Source organism: Hesperophylax consimilis, chromosome 21, assembly GCF_061612785.1.
Source record: "Hesperophylax consimilis isolate HC1 chromosome 21, BYU_Hcon_1.0, whole genome shotgun sequence".
Classification (NCBI taxonomy): Eukaryota; Metazoa; Arthropoda; class Insecta; order Trichoptera; family Limnephilidae; genus Hesperophylax; species Hesperophylax consimilis.
The window spans coordinates 5742046-5766853 of record NC_142856.1 but is presented as its reverse complement, the minus strand read 5'-3'; the positions used below and the strand labels follow the sequence as shown (position 1 = coordinate 5766853).

Genomic DNA, 24808 nt, shown 5'->3' with positions numbered 1-24808 from the left:
CGCCTTATCGCTTCCCCCACTCTTGCGACTTAGTTGTAAGCATCGAGCTTCGAGCTATGCTAGAGTCAAATCAAATGTCAAACATTTACCGCAAGATATAAATGCTTTTCTCAAAGTGAATTACGGTAGGGCAGTTGAACCGATAACAGAAGAATAAAACAGAAGCTTTCCAAAATGCGGTGTTTGTCGGTTATGTGCACTGGATAAGAAAATATCCTCCGCATCAATGAAGTGTTGCCGTTGCCAGTCCTTTACATGCAAGAACCATTCTTCAGTTGAGGTGGTTTGTAACAATTGTAAGGATGAGAATATTGATTCTGACTAAATAGGTCGATAAAATATTTTTTTTTGAAATATTAACATGTTTAGAGTGTTGCTTCGTTTTTTTTAAGAAAGTCAAATATATTTTTTTAAAGTACTGCCTATTATGATTTTTCATATCCTTAAAGAAATTCCCTAACGTTTGTATAAAGAAAACACCACTTACATGGAGAAAACTTGATGACGTAAAATTTACGACAAGCGCCCGCTCAAGGGAAATTTCTCAACGCGCCCGCTGGAAGGTTAAAATAATAACAAATCTACATGTAGCCATACGAAGAATCAGACAAATATTAACATCTTAATAAACGAAATTACGTTAAAGTGTTTGGTTGGTTCCAGCTTGAAAGATATGATAGTTTTGCACCCAATAAGTAAGTGGTGATGTTGTCGAGATCTAAACATTTTTTTCTCTTTTATCTCATTTATTTTTTTAGATTCTCTTCCAATAACAACCACAAATTTTAACTTCCCCACATAGAAGGCGGTCTGTGGCAGGAAAACGTCTGCCCAGCCCCAAATCTCATTCCAACTATAGTTTGCATTAATATCCTAATAACAACGTTTACACATTCTTGGTAAGGAATATTTAAATAATATGGATGCATTTGGCAATAATTTTAACTTGACAAGCTTTAAGGAGATTAAATTATGTCATTTACGTCACATACTTTTATTTATTTTTTTATTTTAATAAATTTTTATTTATATAAAAAATATTATATTTTATATGTTATGTTACGTATATTTTTCATAGTAATATTTCAAAAACGATGTACTGCATTGTTGTTAAGGCGATGCACTACGTCGTGTTATATTTTAAAAAGAGCCGCTATCAATAACACACCTTACGTAGATGGAGATAAGGCTTAAATTCCCGCTTAACACCATCCACTTGTTTTGATTTATGCAAGAAAAAACATGGCCAAAAAGTGCCTTTTATTTTATTTCAGACATAAATATTTAAATGTTTTTCGATCATTTTATAAATAACTTAATTTGCCACATTATACAATAAAACCATAACCGAAAATGGGTGTGTAAGTGGGAGATTTTGAACTTTAAAGCAGTTTTCATAGGCCTTATATATTATTTTTTCTTGGGCTTACTTATATAAAAATACTCGAGTATTTCAAAGACAAACATGTATTCTACTCGCATTATTTAATTAAAGCATCTGAAACATTTCTAGGCGACCAAAATTTTCAAACCAAAAACACATGATTTTGCATTACTACGTAGTGCATCGCCTTAAATAAAATAGAATAAAAACGTAGAAATAAAATAAAACCATACATTACTCACATCAAATCAGATATCTTCTTTATTCTGTTGAATTTAAAATTTACACAGCTTTTTTCGTAACTAAACAATTACAATATTAGTTTGCAATGCATAAAGAGAGTGTATATTAATTGTATAAAAACATACACTTTTTGTATAAGCATTGAAATTGACTACTTATACTAATATAAATATCTTTTAACATAAATTTGATACATTTCTAAAACAATGTTGAATTGGATATGATCTGGAATATTCCCTGCCAAAAGTATTATAGTGATTTGTTTTTGGGGTGCTATGCCGTGCTGCGCAACCTCCTTATTTAGTCAATGTTTCGGACAGCATTACAGTGTCCATAATCCTGTAATGCTGCACGAAATGTTAGCTAAATAATGAGTTAGCGCAACACGGCATAACACCCCAAAAACTACATTATAAAACTTTTGATGATGATGATGGACACTGTAAGAAGGAGGTAGAGCAACACGGCATAATTCCTCAAGAACAAATTTTTACAAAACAAATAAAAAACAAAAAATTCTACATCTGCCCTAATGATGGAAACTATAATGCTGTCCGAAACATTGGCTAAAGAAGGAGGTAGAGTAACACGGCATAAAACCCCAAAAACAAATCATTATAAAACAAAAAAAAAATTAACGTAGATAGATCATTGTAGGAATGTATTATATATTTGTACAGCACCCTTGAGGCGATTTTGCCCAAAATGGCGCTATACAAATAATTCAAATATTATTATTATTATTAACGTATTCCACATCTGCTCTGATTATAGACAGTGTAATGCTATCCGAAACATTGGCTAAAGAATGAGATGGCACAACACGGCATAATACCCCTAAAACAAATCATTATAAAACTTATATCTGCCCTGATGGACAGTGTAATGCTGTCTGAAACATTGGCTAAATAATGAGATAGCGCAACACGGCATAATACCCCTAAAACAAATCATTATAAAACTTATATCTGCCCTGATGGACGGTGTAATGCTGTCTGAAACATTGGCTAAATAATGAGATAGCGCAACACGGCATAATACCCCTAAAACAAATCATTATAAAACTTATATCTGCCCTGATGGACGGTGTAATGCTGTCTGAAACATTGGCTAAATAATGAGATAGCGCAACACGGCATAATACCCCTAAAACAAATCATTATAAAACTTATATCTGCCCTGATGGACGGTGTAATGCTGTCTGAAACATTGGCTAAATAATGAGATAGCGCAACACGGCATAATACCCCTAAAACAAATCATTATAAAACTTATATCTGCCCTGATGATGGACACTGTAATGCTGTCCGAAACGTTCGTTAATTAAGGAGGGAGCGCAATATGGCATAATATCCCAAAAATAAATGTCTATAAGTGTTGAATTGCATAATTTTAAAAAGTTGGACATTATTCTAATAAAGAATTATATTTAATGCCCATTAACTAAGGACGGGTTGTTTCGGAGAATTTGAACAATTCTTCAAATTTCAAAGTTAATTTTCAGGTTCTGTGAAAGATTTTTTCTAGTTCTGTTTTTATTTCAGTTCTGTCAAGCAACTACCATATGCTGATATAATAACAGAACTTAAATAGGACTTTCACAGAACCCGGAAATCAACATTGAAATTTGATGAATTGTTCAAATCCTCCGAAAAAACCCGTCCTAAGTCATTTTAAACAACTATTTATTCATTGATTTATTTTATTTTTAAAAGAAAGATCCTAATAATTAATGAAAAACTAAAGAAAATTTTATTATTTCCTTTTACTACCATCAATATTAGCAGAAAATGTTGCTTGTGTAATGATAGACCACTTAGCTAGCAGAAGCCTGGGTGGGAACCCGAGGCCTTGGACCACTCAGCCGCTAACAGGAAGGTAACAACACACCTGCTAAAAAAAATAAGAATTTTAAGCTTGATAATATTATTTCACATATGTATTAAGAATAAAGACAAGCTGCAGAAGAATCAGTATTGGCCTGCAAAATGCTTTTTAAAATATTTTTATTGTTGTTTTGATAATAAATTTTATGTTGGTTATGCTACGTATACATACGCGAGCCGAACTGCCGAACTGAACCTCAACTTATGGGAATGAAACGCCGCTTGCATTTGCTTCGTTCCTTTCCCGTAATTTGTGGCTCGGTTTGCGTTTAAGAGGAAGCTATAAGCCAAAATTGTGTACATTCCTGGTATACCCTATATCGTGGGTAATGGGTATTAAAATCGCTTGAAAAACGGTGTCTAGAAACGTTCGATTTCAAGCAAAAAACTGCTTTTTATTTATTTTGTAAATAATTTAATAAGAAAGCAAAAAAGTTTATTAAGTGAAACTGTCACAGATAATCTTATCTATAATACTGTATTTTTTTTAAGTTGTTTTCTTTATGCGTTCATGCATTTCTATTGAAAAAATATTTGTTTTAATAGTTTGCATTTATATTTTTTATGGAGTAATTTTTTATTATTTGTATTCTACTCAAGAGAAGCGATAGGAAAATCTTCAATTTATCTAAAGCATATTTTTTGGTATTTATAATGTACACCAATTCGTCATAAAAATTAATGAAAATATTGATTTGGCATTAAGCTTCGCCTTAAGTTTGCAAATGTATACGTACCATTAGATGGTACACAATTTGATTTTAACCTTTTTTATCAAAATCATAACCCACAAAATCATACAGTTTGTTATTACTTTTGTACTGAATTAAAAATTGTTGCAAATGGGAATTACTGATTACTGGTGCGATTATTAATTGAGTAAAAGCAATAGACAGGCTGATTATACATTTACAGGGTGTTAAGGGAAGTATTTGACTTACTTTAACCAGTGACTCCTTAAATGATTTGGAGTAAAACATGTTAGTTAAATTTGATGTGCGGTGACTTTTTTGAATTGTTTTATTAAAAAAAAAATTAAAAAAATTCTTTTAAATGTCGTCACTGGTCACTTTTTTGAGTAACCGCCGAGTCCTAGCTATCCAATTCCTACTGATTTTCCAAGGTTTTTTGTTAAATAATCAAAAATATCGACACTTTGTACTGCAAATAATATTACAAATCACTGGTAAAGTAAGTCAAGCACGTCCCTTAACACCCTGTACATGAGTAATAATACCTTTGGAAAAAGCTCTGAATTTTTAGCTGTAAAGTTTTACAACACCCAGCTCCCACCTACTTAGTATTAAACAAATTTAAAGAATATCTATGACCACATTAAGTCAATTAAATCTAACCTTAATGTTTATGTTCGGAATAGTTATCTCCACAAAGAGAATAAATTTATTAAGAATCTCTTAAAATTATTGGTAATCCGGAAAAATGTTACGTTTCCTGATAAAATTTTAGTAAATTTATAATAAATCGGAACACATATTCATCCACCTGCATTTGCCTTAAAATAATGACGAAATGCGAAAATCTTAGGATTTTATGAAGAAGTGTTCTTACATCTTGACTATATGTTTTACTAAAAGTTTATCAGGAGACCTATAAATTCATTCGCTAAGGGCCTGCACTTACCAATAATTTTAAATTAGCAAATCCTCAATTTTCTCCGTGCACTGACGTGGAATCCATGAACATACGACTATGTATTTGTAAAATGGCATTTTTAGTTTTAAATCACAGAACACAGATGATATCGCCGCATTAAAGTTTAAATCTTTCCTGATAAACTTTTAGTAAAATATATTGTCAAGGTGTCAAAACACTTCGAATATTTTCGCATTTCATCATTATACTAAGGCAAATGCAGGTAGATGAATAAGTGTTCCGATATATTACGAATTTACTAAAAGTTTATCCGGAAATGTAACGTTTTTCCGGATTACCAATAATTTACAAAGCAAGCTAAATATTTTTTCATAAATTTGACTAGTGTTGGTTGCATGACGATTAGATGTGGTGGTAACTGTATTAAAAGGAACAGTGACAAAACAGAACATTATAAAATAATATATTCGGTTAGGTTGGGATAGGATTGGTTAGGTTAGGTAAATCAAGGTTAATGGTGTGGTGAAATGCAGCTCCACTGGATCCTGCTGGGTTTAACCCATGGAAGTAAGAAAGGAGAGGGGATGGCACCAGGGCAACTGGACGCAACACGTTAAATAAACTCAACCGTGTTCAAATGATTATATGTCCGTCACTTCTTGATACCCTGAACCCCAGATTCCAACCCACTCTTTGTAGTAAGGCCATATACACAGCATCTTCAATGATGAAATAGGCCCTGAAGGATACAATTTTCCTTAGGGCCAGCAGTGTAGAGCTAATGTTAAAAAAGCGAAGGTAAAGAGAACAGAAAGTCAGCCGTTGCAGCTGTGATCACCGAAAAGATAATGATATTCCATATTTCAAGTAACTTCACAATACTATCCGCGGTCCCCAGAATCTCACACATCCGTCAGTCCGTATCAAGGTTGACTGCAACGTACGTTATTATCTACGCGCTCATAGACAGCGTTAATTTGATGACTTTATTAAAATACACTTTTTGAAAACTTGTATGTACGTATGCAACATGAATATGCATAAATTGTTTCATCCGTTTACAAACTTAATTCTTTCAAGAAGGGCATACAAATACAATATTGGATTGAATCACTGATACCATTTTATTTATTGGACAATTTGTATAGCGTCGCTTTTGTGAGATATCACCTCAGGGGCGCTTTAAAGTTGATGCAGGTATTACCAAAAATAGAAATATTACAAAAATAAAGTGAAATTAAGTTAAATAAAATGAAGTACAAGAACAGGTGATGAAGTACAGGAACAGGTGATGAAGTACAGGAACAGGTGACACGAAGATAGAAGATGGAGATTCTGCAGCAAGAGTCCTAGGTGGGGAGGAAACTGGACCAGCTGCTGCAGCGAAAGAGTCCACCGCGTCCACCAATCAATAGTGCCAGCACGAGGTTCGTCATCCGTCCAGGTATGTGTCTGCTGCTAATAGAGCGCTGACACAATATCCGCTCATAAATACCAGACCTTGGCAGCACCGCTGTGACATTCATCGAAGCTAGAGGATGGAGATTCTGCAGCAAGAATCCTAGGTGGTGAAGAAACTGGACTAGCTGCTGCAGCGAGAGAGTTCACCGCGTCCAAAAAAAGTGGCAGCACGAGGTTCGTCATCTGTCCAGGTACATGTCTGCTGCTAATAAAGCGCTGACACAATATCCTCACATAGATAACAGACCTTGGCAGCACCATATTGAATTTGTATGCCTTTCTTGAAAGGATTGAGATTTTTACGGACAAAAATATTTAATCATATTGCGTATGTACGGGCACAAATAAATAATTCGTCTTTTGCACAACTTGCAAACAGCGTATTTTCTAAGCAATCTATTAACGCGTTGATCATAACATACGTTAAGTTTACCTGGATTAATTGTTTAACTGGATTGAAAAGTCACATAGACCTACATTGTCCTTCTGGTGACATCAATTCTTCCCGTGGTGGAGGCATTCCTAGGATGAGTACATTGGGTAGGTAGGACAGTTGCAGGATTTGATATTAAGGCTTTTTATCCATTGTAGTCCTTGAAAATACCTACATACTCTCTTACAAATTGCGTGAACAGTTAGGTTAGGTATGGTTAGGTTAGGTGAGGTTTGGTTTGGTTAGGTCAGGTAAGTGGGCATGTAGAGCGAATGAGCGAAGAAAGGGTGTAAGGAGAATATATGGTGCGAATGCGAATAGTAGCAGAAGTCGGGGACGCACGAGGAAGACATGGCACGATCAAGTGAATCAGATACTCGGGGTAAGGCTTGGTTAGGTTAGGTAAGGTTAATATGACCGTTTGGTAACGTTTTAAATTAATTGTACACGATTTTCAACAAATTTTTAACAAATCGATTTAACTTAATTAACATGTACAAAATACAACTATTTACGCCGGACGAGATGGAAAATGATGCGTATTTTAATAGTTATTTTGTTAATCTTAAAATTGTCAATTCTTTGAATTGTAAGATTTAAGGCTAGTTTTTTTCTTCTTATAACCTTAAATAGATTCTTAGTTCAATCTGATAAGATATTAAATTATTAGAACGTAAATAGAAGTATTAATAGTAAAGCGTTATTTCAAAAAAATATTCGTGTTTTCTAAAACATAACCGACCTTTTTTATAGATTAAAACGCAAGTCATTTTATAAAAAATTTTCACCATGAACGTTTGAAAATTAGGTATAAAGTAAAATTATGTTTGGATTGATTTTACATTTTTTAAAGTGTTCTGTTTTGTCACTGAACCGTTTTGTCATGGAATCATAAAAATATTATATTGAATTGTCATTAAATGAGTTATTTATTTATGGTTGTTTAGCCCTTTTTAAGAACCAAGTGTTCATTGGCTCCGACTTGCCCTTCATCACCACTGGGCCGCGGTGGGTCAGCTCAAACTGTGGGTCGTAATTATCATCTCTGCAGAGGTAACTGAAATGTAAAACAAAAAATAATTAGTTCACCATCTCAAAATAGTATAAAACAATGTGGATATCTGCGTCTGTCTGTTTGTGCGTTTAGTTCTTCTAAACTACGCAACGGAATTTGATAGGGTTTTCACTATCGTTTAGAAAATTTATTACATGCATATTATATTTATAGAAAGTAGAGAAAAATCTCCGAGCAACACCGGCTACACGCAAGCTAGTGTATCAATAATATAATCAACATTAAGATTGTAAAAAAAATATCTGTGGTATTGAAAGAATCTGGTAGTATTATTACGCTAGCGTCCGGACGATCTAGGTCCTCTGATGGGTCGAATTCAAATCGTATGTTTCGGGTAAATCCCGAATAGGACGTCTGCAGGCAGAGTTCTACCACTCTGTCTTCTGGCGGTATAAGAACGAACCAAACGACTGGCGCGAATATTTAAATATGCAGCTAACAATACGCAAAATTACTTGACCATTAACAAGCGTTTAATTAGAAGATTTCTTCTGGAAGCTTATCACAAAGTGATATTATTTTATTTATTATTAAATATTTTCCCACTCAACTGGTCTTTCCCGTCTAACGATATTGTAATTCCTAATTTTGATAAACCCCGCCCACTCTAACCCCTCCCCCCTCCTTCCACTTCTTCTTTCCAATTGTAATCTATATTTAATTTTTGACTTCGGAGTATACTTACTCCTGATGAGGTGAACTTCGTTCATGAAACATGTAGTGGTTGTATATAATAAAGTGATGTAAACAAAGTTATTTGTGTTTGAAATAAAGTTTAATAAGATTACATTATTTTATCTATTTCCGTTGTATATAATTGCATATGTACGCAATAAAATATAAACATTATTTTTATTTATATATTGGACAATTTGTATAGCGCCGCTTTTGTGAGATATCACCTCAGGGGCACTATATTGTAATAATCTATTTACAATATATACTCACCCTCTCTCTGTGAATGACCTTATACGTACCTATTAAATGTAACGGTTGTTAGTATCACTTAAACTGGGCGAAGCCCAACCAAGTGCCGCCCACAGGGCTTAGCAGCAAAAAACCCGCGGAGCGGGTTTTTAACTGCTAGTTCTATGATAATTGCTCCATGAAAGTGATTTTGGTAAAAAAGGGTCGAAGCTATGATATCAAGAATCTGCTCACTAATAATGCAACTAATTGTCAATAGATGTCTCTGTTGTTATTGGAATTATCATATAGTAACTTTTTGATTTACCATTGCAACCATTTCCTGTTGTTTCGGTACAAAATCTAATATTCCTCTCCTAATTTAAAACTTACCAACCATAGCTTGTGACCAAGGCGTCCTTCTGTAATATAATTATCGACTGGAGTGATTTTTTGTAATACATTGCAATTTTGCAAAAATGTTATAATATGCCATATTTATAGAACCTAAAAATATGGGATGAACGGCGAAATCTAGGTGGATTAACTAGTTTTAAACAGCAATAAGCATTTCGTATATTTTAATATTACTATTTTGAAGAATGCTATTAATTAAATAATATGGTAAATGTACTCGTATGTATGCCTAGCACTCTAGTGGTCATACTGAAATTGATTAGAATAGTAAAAGTGTCTTTTTTTTAAACAAATGAAATTTATACTTAAACTCAGTCGTAAATTTTTTGTTGTCTCTGCCTAATAATTTGCACAATAATCTCAACATTAAATAAAAAAAAAAACTATATACAGTAATCCATCACCATGTTTACTTCATTCATGTCATAAATAAATAGCTAAGAATGTGTATCTACACCAAACTTTTTTTGGCCTTTATCATTGATGCATAAAAGTTCAATCTTTTATGTCATCGGCGTATTATTGCATTGCAAAAGTAGGTGCATAAAATAATTATTATTCCAAACAATTCTAAGTTACAGGACGGAAGGACTTAATGATGAACTTTCAAACGATGGTTGTAAGTTTTAAATACCCTCCCAGGTAACAGCTTGAGAGAAGCCGTAAAAATAAAATTGTGAAATAGAGGGGGATTCACTAGGCTTCAATTAATTCACACTCCAAAGAGAATTATATAAGCAGATGAATTCTAAGTATGTCAATAAACATTATAAATATATTTGTTGTTGCAAAAAAAAATCATAGTGTAAATGTGTGTAAACTTGCGGACGTTTTACTATGTAATGTTTATGATTGTAAAACAATGAGTCAAAGAGACAAACATTGAAATAAAATTAAAGAAATCTTACAAGGGTGAAAACGGTACATGATTTGTAAGATAAATACAGAGAATTTTAGCTGTTCCTCTAATGATAAAAAACACCTTTTAGATATATTGAATATTTTTTGTTTTTGAAAGAGATTGTAAAACAAATATATTTTTTTCAATTTCTATAAGTTATAAATTCGAATTTACCATTATCATTATTCTATTACTGTGTATGTAATGTTAATGGTTTCAATTCAAGACTCAATTTTTAACATTACAATTCTCAACATTAAAAGTACAACATTCAACATATTATGTAATACTATTGTAATCATTACATTATAGTAAATTATACTCCTTGAGACCGTAAATTTACTATGTTGTTTACGTTTATTACTTGCACCCGGAGTTATAAGAGAAAGTATTTCATCAAAAACCCCACACGGAGAAAAATTAGTACTGCTGGTTTCTTAAAATCCTGTTAAAAAGTGATATCAGGCCATTTCTTAATAAACTCTTACTGGTACTTTCATTTCATATCTGTGTTCATGCAGCTGCGTTTATCCTGATATTATATAATGACGAAATGCGAAAATATTAAAAATTTTATGAACACGTGTTCTGACATCGCCATATCGTGTTTTACTGATAGTTGATTAGATAATCTGTTAATTCATTAGTTAAAGGTCTTCAGTCCCATTTTTAACAGGAGTACGAATTTTTTTAAGAGATTTTTTAATGAAAAGTTTCCTCCGTGCACTAGTTAGGAGATAATAATATGGGACGATGTATGTAGCATGAGCAATGAGCATATAAATTTTTTATTCGAGTTTGTTGAAGCCATATGGTTACATATAGTTTTTAACAGTTAATTTTCATGGTATTTAAATGGTCTCAACGCTTTACTCATGGTAAGGTTAAAAAATAAAATGTAAGCAATAAATTTACAGTATGAAGAAATAAAGAATAATAAACAATAAGATTTGGAGGAACACAAAGTAAAAAGTTGTATTGTAAAAACAATGAGTTTTAAAAGCAGCCTGTAGTATTTTCGGTGCATAAAAAGGTTTCACTGTGTCCAAGAGTGTAAAACATACCTTCTTAATCCGTATTTATTGCAGGGCCACTGTATTCAATTTATTAACTGAATAATTAATGCTGTCTTAAATAAAAATTAATTATTTTATATTAGTAGACCCGCAATGCTTCGCTATTGCTTTGCCTTTCTCTGGCGTCTTGACTTCTTCAACACTATATACCAACCACAATGTTACTGTTAAAAATCACACCAACACTATATACCAACCACAATGTTACTGTTAAAAATCACACCAACACTATATACCAACCACAATGTTACTGTTAAAAATCACACCAACACTATATACCAACCACAATGTTACTGTTAAAAATCACACCAACACTATATACCAACCACAATGTTACTGTTAAAAATCACACCAACACTATATACCAACCACAATGTTACTGTTAAAAATCACACCAATACTATATACCAACCACAATGTTACTGTTAAAAATCACACCAATACTATATACCAACCACAATGTTACTGTTAAAAATCACACCAATACTATATACCAACCACAATGTTACTGTTAAAACTACATTACATCGAATTTAATTCTACTCCGTATCTCATTCCTGTGTAGAGATATGGCGTCAAGGCGATCTCATAGTCCAGATGACCTTCGGATTCGGAAGGGGCGCGGCCTATTGGGATGGGTTATAGAATACTTGGCAAGACTTGAGAACCAATCAGAGAAACCCGAACGCCAGATGTATATCTCCCCAATTACGTCCATAAAAATAAACAACAAAAATATAATAATAAACAAAAATAAACGAAGTTCTTGTATATATATGAAAATTTCCCCCAAAAATCGAATAAAAAATTGAATTTGCCACATTATACAACAAAAACAAAACGGAAAATGGGTTTTTAAATAGGATATTTTGCACAAGACAGTTTTTTTAGGCCTGATACTTTATTTTTTCTAGACTTATAAAAAGTCTTATCAAAAAAATGATCGTCTGCTGACAAGGCTAGGATGTGTTCTACTTGCAGTATTATAATAATATATATAATAACAACTTTTCCAGCAATTTACTTAACGAGTTTAGCGAGCACTAACAAACGCAGGATGAATTTGAATATATTGTATGGATTTTTTTGTATTGGAACTAATTGAAGCTTGCCAGTTCTATTTCAAATGATCTTTAATAATTTCTTTCTTTATTTCTTTCACAAAAATCATTAACTAATTTCACTTATACACGGTGTCCGAAAACCAGTATTACAAGTGGAAAACTGAGAATCTATATCACCAAGAAACAAATATTTTCAATAAATAACTTTTTTTTTTGGCTACTAAATGATTAGTTAAAAAACTTTTGGAGCCGGTCATACACTTCTAAACGTTTAAGGCGAAGCTTAATGCCAAATCACTATTTTGATTAATCTTAATAACGAATTGGTATACATTATGAAAACCAAAAAATATGTTGTAGATATATTGAAGGTTTTCCTATCGTTTCGCTTGAGTAGAATACAAATAAAAAAATAAATTACTCAATAAAAATTTAAATGAAAACTACTAAAATTTTTTTTTCATTAGAAATGTATGGACGCATAAAGGAAACAACTTTTTAAAAATTCAATATTATAGCTAAGATTATCTGTGACAGTTTCTCTTGATTAACTTTTTTGCTTTCTGATAAAATTATTTACAAAATAAATATAAAGCAGTTTTGTGCTAGAAATCGAACGTTTCTAGTCTCCGTTTGTCAAGCAATTTTAATGCCTATTACCTACAATATAAGGTGTACCAAGAATATACAAATTTTTGGCTTATAGCTTCCTCTTAATAATAAACTGATGATTACCTCGTAACGACCGTTGTTTTATAAATTGGATCTAAAAATACCAATTTTTGACTAGATTTAACCACTCCAGCGTTTGAGGGTCATATATGACCGGGCGTCCATTTTTATCCTTTTTTCATTGATTAATTTATTCATTCAATCAAGAAAAAAATATGAATTCAAATAGATGTTATTTTTAAGCAATAATTATTACCTCGAAACACCTATTTATACGAAAAAATCTTCAGAGAAAAAATACATGCTGCCGACTGGAATTAAACCCGCAACCTTCGATTGCCGGTCAGGCGCTCTACTAATGGAGCTTCGCCAGCTTATTCAAAACCCGACAAATTATTCAATATGAATTGGCACTTTTCATTCAATAATTTTTCACTAGGTAACAACCAACTTTATTTTAAATATCATTATTTCTGAATAAAAATAATATATTATCCTTTATGCTATACATAAAAACCTTGTCTTTTAACTATCAGTTTGTCATTAAAATAATATCATATAGATGGATTAAAAAATAAGTATTTCTTTGAGACAACCCTTATTCTATTTGGATTATAATTTACCTACACTTACAAAGGGGATTGAATTTATTTTAATTTAAAAAACGTTTCCTACTTTCTTCGTGGTTTGATTTTATAGTTCAGTTTGCATTCGGTGCTCAATCGAAATAATATTTTGAAAATGGCGTCATTGAAAAATTAATTTAAAAACAACTGATAATCAACAATTAGCATCGACTGTCAAAAAATAATAACAAATTCGAATTATCTTCCCAAACTCAAAAATCAAAAATTAAAATGTTTGTCGTGTAATAAATAAATAAAATGAAATAGTTTGAAAAAAAAACATCGACAAAGCAAAAAATAGAAAGTGGCTCTCTTGTAAAAGTGAAAATTGCGAACAGTTAAAAGTTAACATAGGACAAAATAAATATTTTGAGAAAATGGAGGTCTTCATGGATTGTTATTTCGAGGATGTTTTCAAAAAGTTAGACAGAGACAGTCTGTTTTCTCGAACCAAAAGGCGGGAATTGGTGCAATATTTTAGCACGCTCATAGCCGGGTGTGCTAAAGGTAAAAACACATATTTTAATTAATTTATTTTTAAACATTTTATTTAAAATATGATAGTGAATATTTAAGTCCTCCTCACTAGAGTTTTTGGTAAATATTCGGAATCGCTGGACAAGGGTTATATGAAATATTTATATATAAAACCTTCTGATTTACCTTAATTTACTATAAAAGGAATCTGACTGCATTTGGGATATTTTTAATTTTAGCATTTTAATTTTTAATTACGTAAATCGAAAATTCACTTTCGTTGTATGGAATGACAGCTGGAATGGTTTCTGTTGATAAAATTTTCTTTTGTTTGTATTCCTGATACGAGTAGCTAGAATTTGAATCATTTCAGAATGCAAATTCTAGTTAGGTACTGTTTTGGCCAAACTCGAAAAATAAAATATTTTTATGTTATGTACTTAAAAAACTTAAATTATTTATATTTAGGTATTATTATAATTATTGTTTTATTTAACCTAAACTATAGTAACCTAACCTATAATAATCAAACCTAAACTAAACTAACCTATATCCTAACCTAACCCAAAATAATCCAACCTAACCTAACCTATAATAATCCAACCTTACCTAACCTAACCTATATCCTAATAATAATCGAACCTAACCTATAATAATCGAATCTAACCTACAATTATCCAACCTAACCTAACCTTAATCCTAATAATAAACCGACCTAACCTATAATAATCCAACCTAACCTAACCTATAATAATCCAACCTAACCTAACCTATAATAATCCAACCAAACCTAACCTATAATAATCCAACCTAACCTCACCTATAATAATCCAACCTAAACTAACCTAACCTATGTCCTAATAATAATCCAACCTAACCTATAATAATCCAACCTAACCTAACCTAAAATAATCCAACCTTACCTAACCTAACCTATAATAATCCAACCTAACCTAACCTAACCTATAATAATCCAACCTAACCTAACCTATAATAATCCAACCTAACTTAACCTATAAATGTTGGGGAACCTTTAATAACGCCTGCTCGCGTCCCCTTTAGAGTTATATCCCAGTTTTCAAGTAGTTTGTGGGCTACGCTAGGTTTGTATAGACTGGTTTGTGATTTCATTCTACCTAATCCAACCTAACCTTACCTAACCTATATCCTAATAATAATCCAACCTAACCTATAATAATCGAACCTAACCTACAATATACTAACCTAACCTATAATAATCCAACCTAACCTATATCCTAATAATAATCATACCTAACCTATAATAATCCAACCTTACCTATAATATCCAATCTATCCTAACCTAAATCCTAATAATAAACCAACCTAACCTAAAATTATCCAACCTAACCTATAATAACATCACCTTTTTTAATTTTTCTATTTTATAAAACATACCTAAATATCTTTATTTTATTTTTCGAGTTTGGCTAAAATAGTACCTACCTAGTATTTGCACATGGTAAAAAATATAGCCACTCGTATCAGGAATACAAACAAAAGAGAATTTTATCAACAGAAACCATTCCAGCTGTCATCCCATACAACGAGAGTGAATTTTCGATTTACGTAATTAAAAATTAAAATGCTAAAATTAAAAATATCCCAAATGCAGTCAGATTCCTTTTATAGTAAATTAATGTAAATCAGAAGGTTTTATATATAAATATTTCATATAACCCTTGTCCAGCGATTCCGAATAATTACCGGTAAATATTCGGAATCGCTGGACAAGGATTATATGAAATATTTTTAAATAAAACCTTCTGATTTACCTTAATTACTATAAAAGGAATCTGACTTTCTTTTTCTTTTCTTTTCTGAATTTCTTTGTCCGAATGTGGTTTTCTGACCTGGAATATTTTTTATGTCATTGTGATTTGACCTTGTGTGATGAATATGCGGTATTGTAGAGGATTCAGTATTTTTAAATAGTTTCAATAGTATATTATATTGAATAGCTTCAATAGCATATATTTGTTTTACATTTGGTACATCAAAACTATTGAAAATTTCAATCGAAGTCGTTCTTATGGGCACTTTCAGGACGGTCTTTATGATTCCCTTTTGAATTGTGTTCAGGTTATGCATATACTTATATACAATAGATCCGCATCCTCTAATTCCATATTCGATACAAGAATGACATAAAGCGTAATAAATTTTGTTCATGTCTTTTTTATTTACCACATTTCTTAAATTTTTAATAAATATATAAGTTTTGTAAGTTTTCCGTGATACTTTTGATATTTAGGTCCCATTTAAAATTTTTATCAATTACTGCTCCGAGATATTTTATGCTTTGTGATTTTTCTATAATTGGGCATGACATTGAACATTATTTCTATGGCATTCGTGTGGTTTTAGTTCAAGTGATTTTACTGGTTGGCCCCTTGAGTTCATTGAAAATATTATAATTTTTAGCCGATTTTGAAGTTATTTTATTGAACTTTTTCTCAAGTCCGCATATCTACAAGGTGTAGATTACTCATTGCTAAAATATTTGTTAAAGTTTTAATTTTTCTATTGTTTTATATATTTACAGAGGTTAATAATTTATCATACAATAATTGACGTGTACCCGGCGTTACTCAGGGAATTATAAATGGTTTGAGTTAAAGTTTTGAGGTTGTGAATTCTAAAGTTCGTGACAACTGGGTGCATTATAATTAAGAGGAAGCTACAAGCCAAAAATGTGTATATTCTTAGTATATCTTATATTCTAGGTAATAGGTATTAAATTCACTTGACAAACGGAGTCTATAAACGTTCTATTTCAACCACAAAACTAATTTTTATTTATTTTGTAAAAAATTTTATAAGAAAGCAAAAAAGTAATCAAGTGAAAAATTGTTTCGTTTAAGCGTTCATACATTTCTATTGAAAGCAATTTTTTTTTAGTAGTTTACATTTATATTTTTTATTGCGTAATTTTTATTTATTTTTTATTTGTATTCTACTCAAGCAAAACGATATCAAAACCTTCAATCTATTTACAGCACATTTTTGGTATTCATAATGTACACCAATTCGTAATAAAGATTAATCAAAATAGTTATTTAGCATTAAGCTTCGCCCTAAAGTATTTGTTTCACTTGATCATGCCATTTGTTCCTTGAGCGTCTTCGACCACTTCAACCATTCACTTCCAAGTCATACATTCTCCATACACATCTTTCTGCGTTCATCACTTACGTTTCACTTTACAGGAGATAGTTATTTGCTTCATGTCTTCCTCGGGCACCCCCGATCTTTTCTACCATTCATTTCATATAGTATTTTTTTGTTTGACAAGCCCCCAAAGGGCACACAAACTCCAACGGCTCGGAGGGGTTTGAAGCAGAGAATGGACGGTTATCTCGAGAGTATTTCCTCCTGGGGTAAAAATAATCTCGTCGAATTTAATGTTTCAAAGACCCAATCCTGTCTGATTACGTCTAAAAGGGATCCAAATGATAATCTAGTCTCCTTCAACGGAAGCAATCTTCCGAACAGGCCTTCCATTGATATGCTTGGTGTAACTATAAGTGACCAGCTCAGGTACGGGGGCTCCATCGAAGCCAGAGTAAAGTTGGCCTCTCAGAAGCTGGGCGTACTGTACAGGGCCCGCAGATACTTTAATAATACACAACTGCTGACCCTGTACAAATCGCAAGTGCGCCCTACTGTCGAATTTGGCAGCCATCTCTGGTCCGGAGCCCCTAAATACCTGAAAAAAACCCTAGACTCTGTGCAAAAACGGGCGGTCCGTTTGATAGATTCCCCAATCTTAACAAACGGACTGCAATCTTTAGAGCACAGGCGTCAGGTAGGTATGCTGTCCTTGTTCTATCGGTATTACAATGGAAGATGCTCTGAGGAACTAGCGTCATTGATCCCTTCGGCGCCGGTGCGTAGTCGGGATACACGCCAAACATTTGTACACAGTTGACACTTGTCACATGAGAACGGGTCGCTTCTACGATTCGTTCTTAAGTTCAACAGCTCGGCTGTGGAACGAATTGCCGGCCTCTGTGTTTCCTCCCTCCTACAACATGGGACTCTTCAAGACCCATGTTCACTTCTTCCTCTCCACAAAAAGACCCTCCACACAGCATCCCCAAAGGGAAATTATTTCCTTCAGGGCCTCCTGTGTGGAGTAAATATATATAAAAAAAAAAGTATTATGATATCCACATTACTACTGTTAGAAAAACACTACGTCCACTTTAATTCGACTCCGTATCTCATACCAGAGCAGAGATAATGCGTTAATTCTTTCTGGAGCGTCCCCGAGTTTTACCATTCACACAACTCTTTAAACAATCCTGGCATTAATAAGAACTAAATTTGAAATTTTCATTAAAATCGGATGAAATGTGAAGGAACGCGTTGAGTACAAACAAAGAAACATGTACACAGAACGCCTATACAAGTCAAGGCTTAGTTGTTAGCAGATGGAGATGATAAATATTAAAGTGGAATAACAGAAATAAAAAGAAAAAATATAATTATCTATCTAGCGAGACTGTTTACATAAAGATGTCTACATCGTAACATTTTTGTAAAGCATTGTACTGTTTAACAAATAACATGTAAATCTATTGATATTCAACCTAACGTATTTAATAGCTATTATTTAAGGTTAAACGCAACGCTCGTTGTATTCTACGTGTTCACAGATGACGTTAATTAATTAATTTTGTTTAAATACGCTTTTGCAAGGTATTGCTTTACAGTATTAAGGCAAATTATTTGTTTGCGCCCTCATATACGCAATATAAATATGAATAAATAGATTTGTCCATATAAAAACTCAATTCTATCGAGAAAGGCATACAAATACAATATTGGATTGAATCATCGGTAAAATATTGTATTTGTGTGCCTTTCTCGAAAGAATTAAGTCTTTAAACGAACAAAACTATTGATTCATATTCATATTGCGTATATACGGGCGCAAACAAATGATTTGTCTTAATATTGTAAAGCAATACCTTGCAAAAGCGTATTTAAACAAAATTAATTAATTAACGCCATCTCTGAACACGTAGAATACAACGAGCGTTGCGTTTAACCTTAATAGTGATAGAGGAAGACATGACACGATCAAGTGAATCAAATAGTTGAGTTTGGTCATGTCAAAATTAAGAAAAACATAATACAATATTATATGAGACGATATACTATAAATTCGGATCTAGCAAGAAGTTTGTGACAAGACAGAGTTGATTGATGGTCTATTCTCTCTGCATACCCCTACAGATATGTGGCGTGATTTCATATTTATGTGCAATAAAATTACTTAATAATTTCATTACGTCCGTCCTCACCGTCCGCGTGTTTTTAGTTTGACACACAAATGAGTTTTTTTTTATTATTATTTTTTTTTTTTATTCAGTGAATTTTATGAATTACAATTTTTGTATACTTAATAACTTCCACACTATGCTTATGCTCGTGTTGTGGTAGTCATAATGCTATAAATTACAATAAAACCATATGTTGTAGTAAGAAAAAATAAAACATAATATAGAAGAAAAAAAAAAAACATATTCAAGGAAAATATAAAACAAAATATATGTTTTTTATACATGCAAACATACATACATACACATATATGGATGCCAGATATATATACATATACATACATACATAGACATACACAGATGCATACATAAATACATTCATATATATATATTAAAAAAAAAGTTTCTTATGCTGCGTATAAACAGGACATGAAGCACGAGCCGAAACAAGAATTATGGGTTAGGAACGAAGCTATCCTGTTTATACGCACTTTAGACAAGCATATAAAAAAACTGAAATATCCTTAACTTATTTTAACAGCACGTTTAACGTTTTGTTTATGATTTAAAACGTGTGTTAGCTCACTGGTATAAATGGTAACCGTAAATATGCATGGACAAGAGTAAATTGGGAGGAGCAACAAACTCGGCTATCAATTACATAAAAACCGCACAGAAAACAATCTTAAAGGTAATACTAAAAAAACATAGACTGACTAATACAGACCAAATATTCAACAGCTGTGACGTACTAGATATACGCCAATTATAAGTTAAAACACTACTAAACTACATTTTTGACAAAAATAAATAAATTTCAACATACACAAAATAACACTAACAGACCAGTTAGACAAGCGTACAAAGAAAACATAAAAACTCAGACAGTAAATTCAATCTTTGGACAAAGACACTACCAATACCATGCTATAAAAGCTTTCAACAGTCTAAAACTTGAAATTAAAATTGAGGAAAATAAAATTAAATTCACACACAAAATTACAAAATGGATTAAAGAACAAAAAAGACAATATTACCAAAATGTCACAGCATAAAATAAAAATAAAACCTACACGTAACACACAAAACCAATATAAACACACATCACTCACAAACACACAAGATTATTTTCAATGTATTATTTTTTAATTTTAAATATATTATTATGTATTATGTATTTTTAATTTTAAATGTATTATTTTCTCTTTAAATGTATTATGTAGATTATATTTTCATATTATAAAATGAAGGCCTCAGCACGGGCAAGCCACCCAGTGAGGCCTACATTACTGGAAAACTTAAAATGTAAGAAATATTGTACCAAATAAATAAATAAATTAAAAAATAATATATATTTATTTACGGTATAAGTAGGTTATATATCTTTGAATCTATTATCTGTCTTTGAATACAGAAAAAAAATATTTTTTTATAAAAATACTACTCCTCGGCTTTTCACAAAATCAGATTTAGATAGTGTGGTGATCGTGTGTTTCCGGATATGGAAGAGACGGCATGCCTGACGGAGACAGCATGAATGGCAGTATAAATAGGACGTACGTTGTCCATTGTGTCTCTCTTGTCTTGGATATCAATGAAACAATAACCTTGCAGAATAAACGAACGTTTATAGTACCTTCGTGTCATTATTATCTCGAAGTCTAAATCTGAGTAATTCGTCGGCCGCAACTCACAATTATTACAGATAGTCATTTTCCTCGAATTTTTAACATAAGGTATGCGAAATTTCAACAAGCGGTATCACATATCTGCTTTGAGGGGTGCAAGAGAGGGTGGTTCTTTTAAATCTCATGTAGAAATCAACCTTCCTCTTGTTTCAAAGGTCAAGTATGCAAATTTCATCTATCCCGGACTAAAACTGAAGATTTGTATAGAGCTCCACGCCGTGTAAGCAGTGTAGGGGTGGTATAAGGGAGTTTAAAAACGACAAATTGATATCAACTAATATTTTCATTAGCAAATACTTCTTTCAGGTGAAACAGAGGGCATAGACTACGAAACCTCGTGCCGCCACTTCGTGCTGGCCGCCCTGCGCTACCACGAAGCCTCCAAGAACAACAACGGCCAGGTCTGCCTCATGGGCAAGTATCACAACGTGCTCTACATCGCCGCCAAGCTGGCCTTTGACTGGAGCCTGCAGGACAACTTCACCGTCGCCAGACTGCTGGATGAGATCTATTATTGCGAAAATACGTTTGAAAGGATTTTCTTGGGTAATTTTTATTTTATTTAAAAATATATTTGCTATTACGCGACCTCTGAGGACAACTACGGCCAAGTTGGACAAGTACAACTACCAAACGGCAAACTGGTCTTTGTCTGGAACCTTCGGGACAATTATACCGTCGCTATACTGCTGGATGAGATCTATTACTTCCAGAACACATTTGAAAAGCTTTTTTCATAGGTAACATTCGTATTTGAAAATTTATTTTGCTATCGTGTGGCCTCCAAAAACAACTACGGCCTAGTCTATACCTCATGGACAAGTGCAACTACCAAACGGTAAACTGGTATTTGGCTGGAACCTTCGAGACAATTATACCGTCGCTAGACTGCGGGATGAGATCCATTACTGCCAACACATTTGAAAGGCTGTTCTTAGGTAACATTTTTATTTTAAACTTTATTTTTCTATCGTGTAACCTCCAAGGACAACTACTGCCAAGTCTACGTTATGGAAAAATACCACTACCAACCAGTAAAATATACCACTACCAAACAATATCGTCGCTAGAGGGCTGGATGATTCATGTTAATATTACCGTGAGAACAACTTTAAAAACTTTTCTTAAGTAACATATGTTTGAAACTATATTTTGCTACCATCCACCTCCGAGAATAACTACAGGCAAGTATACCTCATGGACAAGTAGGTACAACTACCATGCAGCAAACTGGCTTCCAACTGGAACTCTCGAGATAAAAAAACCGTTGCCAGATTGCTGGGTGAGACCTGCGATTGCGATATTTTATTTTAAAATGTTGTATTACAATCCTATGAACAGTGACTACATAACATAATTATGATGGGATAATTTAGCCGAGTTATCTATCCATTGCGAGTATTTATTTATTATAACCCTAGATTACTTGTAAGGGAAGATATGTTACTGAGACAACGCGCGTGATATCACTGAATCAGGTCCAGTGGACAAACTTGTGATTTATTGCGTTAAGCTCGGCCCACTGACGGGCGAGCAGCAGTGTTGCCAAGTTAGTGTAGCATATTATATGCTAAATTTGGCATAATTACTCCATGTTTAGCATAACTATTATGCTTTAAGCATATAGCATATTTATTTGGCTTATTTTTACAGAAACATGAAAATAATAAAAACCAATTTTTTAACTAAAAAAAATGATATCGATTGAAAAACTGGTGTCTCAATGGAGAAACATAGTTCACATTAAATGGGAATCCTTGACTTCCACTGTAGAGTTTTGGCATGAAATCATGCAATATAAATATGCAGCTAATAATAACCCCTTCGGTGATTTATGTCAGTTTGCAATGTCTATTTTAACATTGCCGCATTCAAATGCGGACATTGAACGTGTATTTAGCCAAATGAGTCTGGTCAAAACAAAACTCCGAAATCGTTTGGCGGTGAGAACCCTGAATGCCATTTTGTACGAGAGATTTGGCCTAAAGAGAGCAGGAAAGTGCTGTTATTCTTACACTGTTCCTGACGAAGTACTACGCTGCATTGGGACCAAAGAAAGTTACGACTCCGTCTCTCAGCCTTCCACATCAGCTGCTGTTAATGAAGAAGAAGAAGATGAAGATGAAGATTAAGATATTGATATTTTATTTCACTGATTTTATTTCTGAGTTAAATTTATGTTGGCTTTTTTTTGGCATTTTTTAAAGGAATTTAGCATATTTCTGGCATATTTTTCCCATCACTCTAGCATATTTTGAAGTAGTTGAGTTGGCAACACTGGCGACCAGTCTTCAGGGACATCTGTATAAAAATGCTCGTCGCTCGCCTGTGACAACGTGTTTGCTGCGGACATGCTCGCCCGTGTGTGGGCTCGCAACTGTAGTCGCGAGGAACGCATATAGACACGAGGAGAGTTCATAATAAAATAGCTGTTTCACCCGTACACATATTTTTTTGAATGGCTATCTCTTTCTAATGCGTTCCGTTCCATTTAGCCATGAATGATGTTATTTGTAGCCATTACATTCATTCACACAAATACGTTGTGGCTTTTCCTTCTTATGCGTTTCGTTGTTCGATTTCAAACTAGAAACAGGAAGATGCTATATTTTTTGTTGGAAAGTATGAACATAACGACTTTTTGTATTTAAGTCAATAATTAAAATGAAATTTTTTTGACAGTTTATCGAGGGGATGGTGAAATACCCCCTTAGCCTATTTTGATTTTATTATTATTGATTGTATTACTGTAAAAAAAAGTAATTAGTAAATTTTGCAGTTACAGATACTAGTTAGTAAATTATCTAATAAAAATATTAACTTAACATTGCTTATTTTTCTTTCTCAGGTGCAATATTTGGGACAACAGCGCCACACTTTATCGCAGGCTGGAAGTCCGATTTCAAAGATAAAGAAGAAAATATCCATGCATTGGTTTATTTCTTGGATCACGCCACTAATGCCGGCCTAGAATACACAGATGGCGGTAAAGTCAGTAGGTTTATCGACGTCCCACTGGAAAGTTGCGGAAAAGCGCCGCCAGTCCGAGTAGTGGTACAAATTGGCGCTAGTGAGATGCTGATGATCCTATTAAGGTTTGGAGCTCGGCTAAACTGCGAAAATCTGTCGGAAAATAATGCTACAAATCCAGTTGAAACAATCTTGGATAGATTGAAGGAATCTAACAGGAAATATCCGTATGAATTAGTATCTTGTTTGAGGGTTATTTTAAGAGCAATACCAACGGTTAAACTTACCGTTGATATGAAAGAATACAGAGATTTTGCTTATCCAGTAGATTATAACTATCAGAGAAGGACTATGCTGGAAAGATATCCGTTTATAATGGAAGATCATCTTGTTCCTTCTTCGAGATGTGGCCTCAGACCTACAGAACTAAAACATCTATGCAGATGTGTTGTAAGAGATCAGTTGTGGAAATCTTTTCAGCTTCCTTTCGGTATAAGAAAATTGCCAATACCGAATGTTCTCCATCGTTATTTGGATCTTTGCGATGACTGATTTAGTTTATGTTACATAGGTATTAGAATTGATTTGAATCTTTTTTTGTTGTTTGTT

The 24808-nt window shown here is 32.9% G+C and overlaps 2 protein-coding genes across 3 annotated transcripts in view; one reads left to right on the top strand and one right to left on the bottom strand.

The window, feature by feature from the left end:
• Positions 1-7954: 7954 nt before the first annotated feature.
• LOC149413544 (guanylate cyclase soluble subunit beta-1-like) overlaps positions 7955-24808 on the bottom strand; it is a 112063-nt gene continuing 95209 nt past the window's right edge. Inside the window, exon 14 of the mRNA XM_089644420.1 lies at positions 7955-8078. Coding sequence (XP_089500546.1) covers positions 7955-8078 — 124 coding nt within the window. The remainder of the gene's footprint in view (positions 8079-24808) is intronic.
• On the top strand, positions 14136-24751 carry LOC149413545 (uncharacterized). 2 transcript variants are annotated; one of them, XM_089644738.1, is made up of 3 exons: positions 14136-14265; positions 21536-21775; positions 24078-24751. In XM_089644738.1, exons 1-3 carry the CDS (start codon positions 14136-14138, stop codon positions 24749-24751), a joined length of 1044 nt encoding a protein of 347 aa, XP_089500864.1. The 2 variants fall into 2 exon arrangements, with proteins under 2 accessions (XP_089500864.1, XP_089500865.1); XM_089644739.1 differs by having other exon boundaries at positions 14136-14287; positions 21564-21775.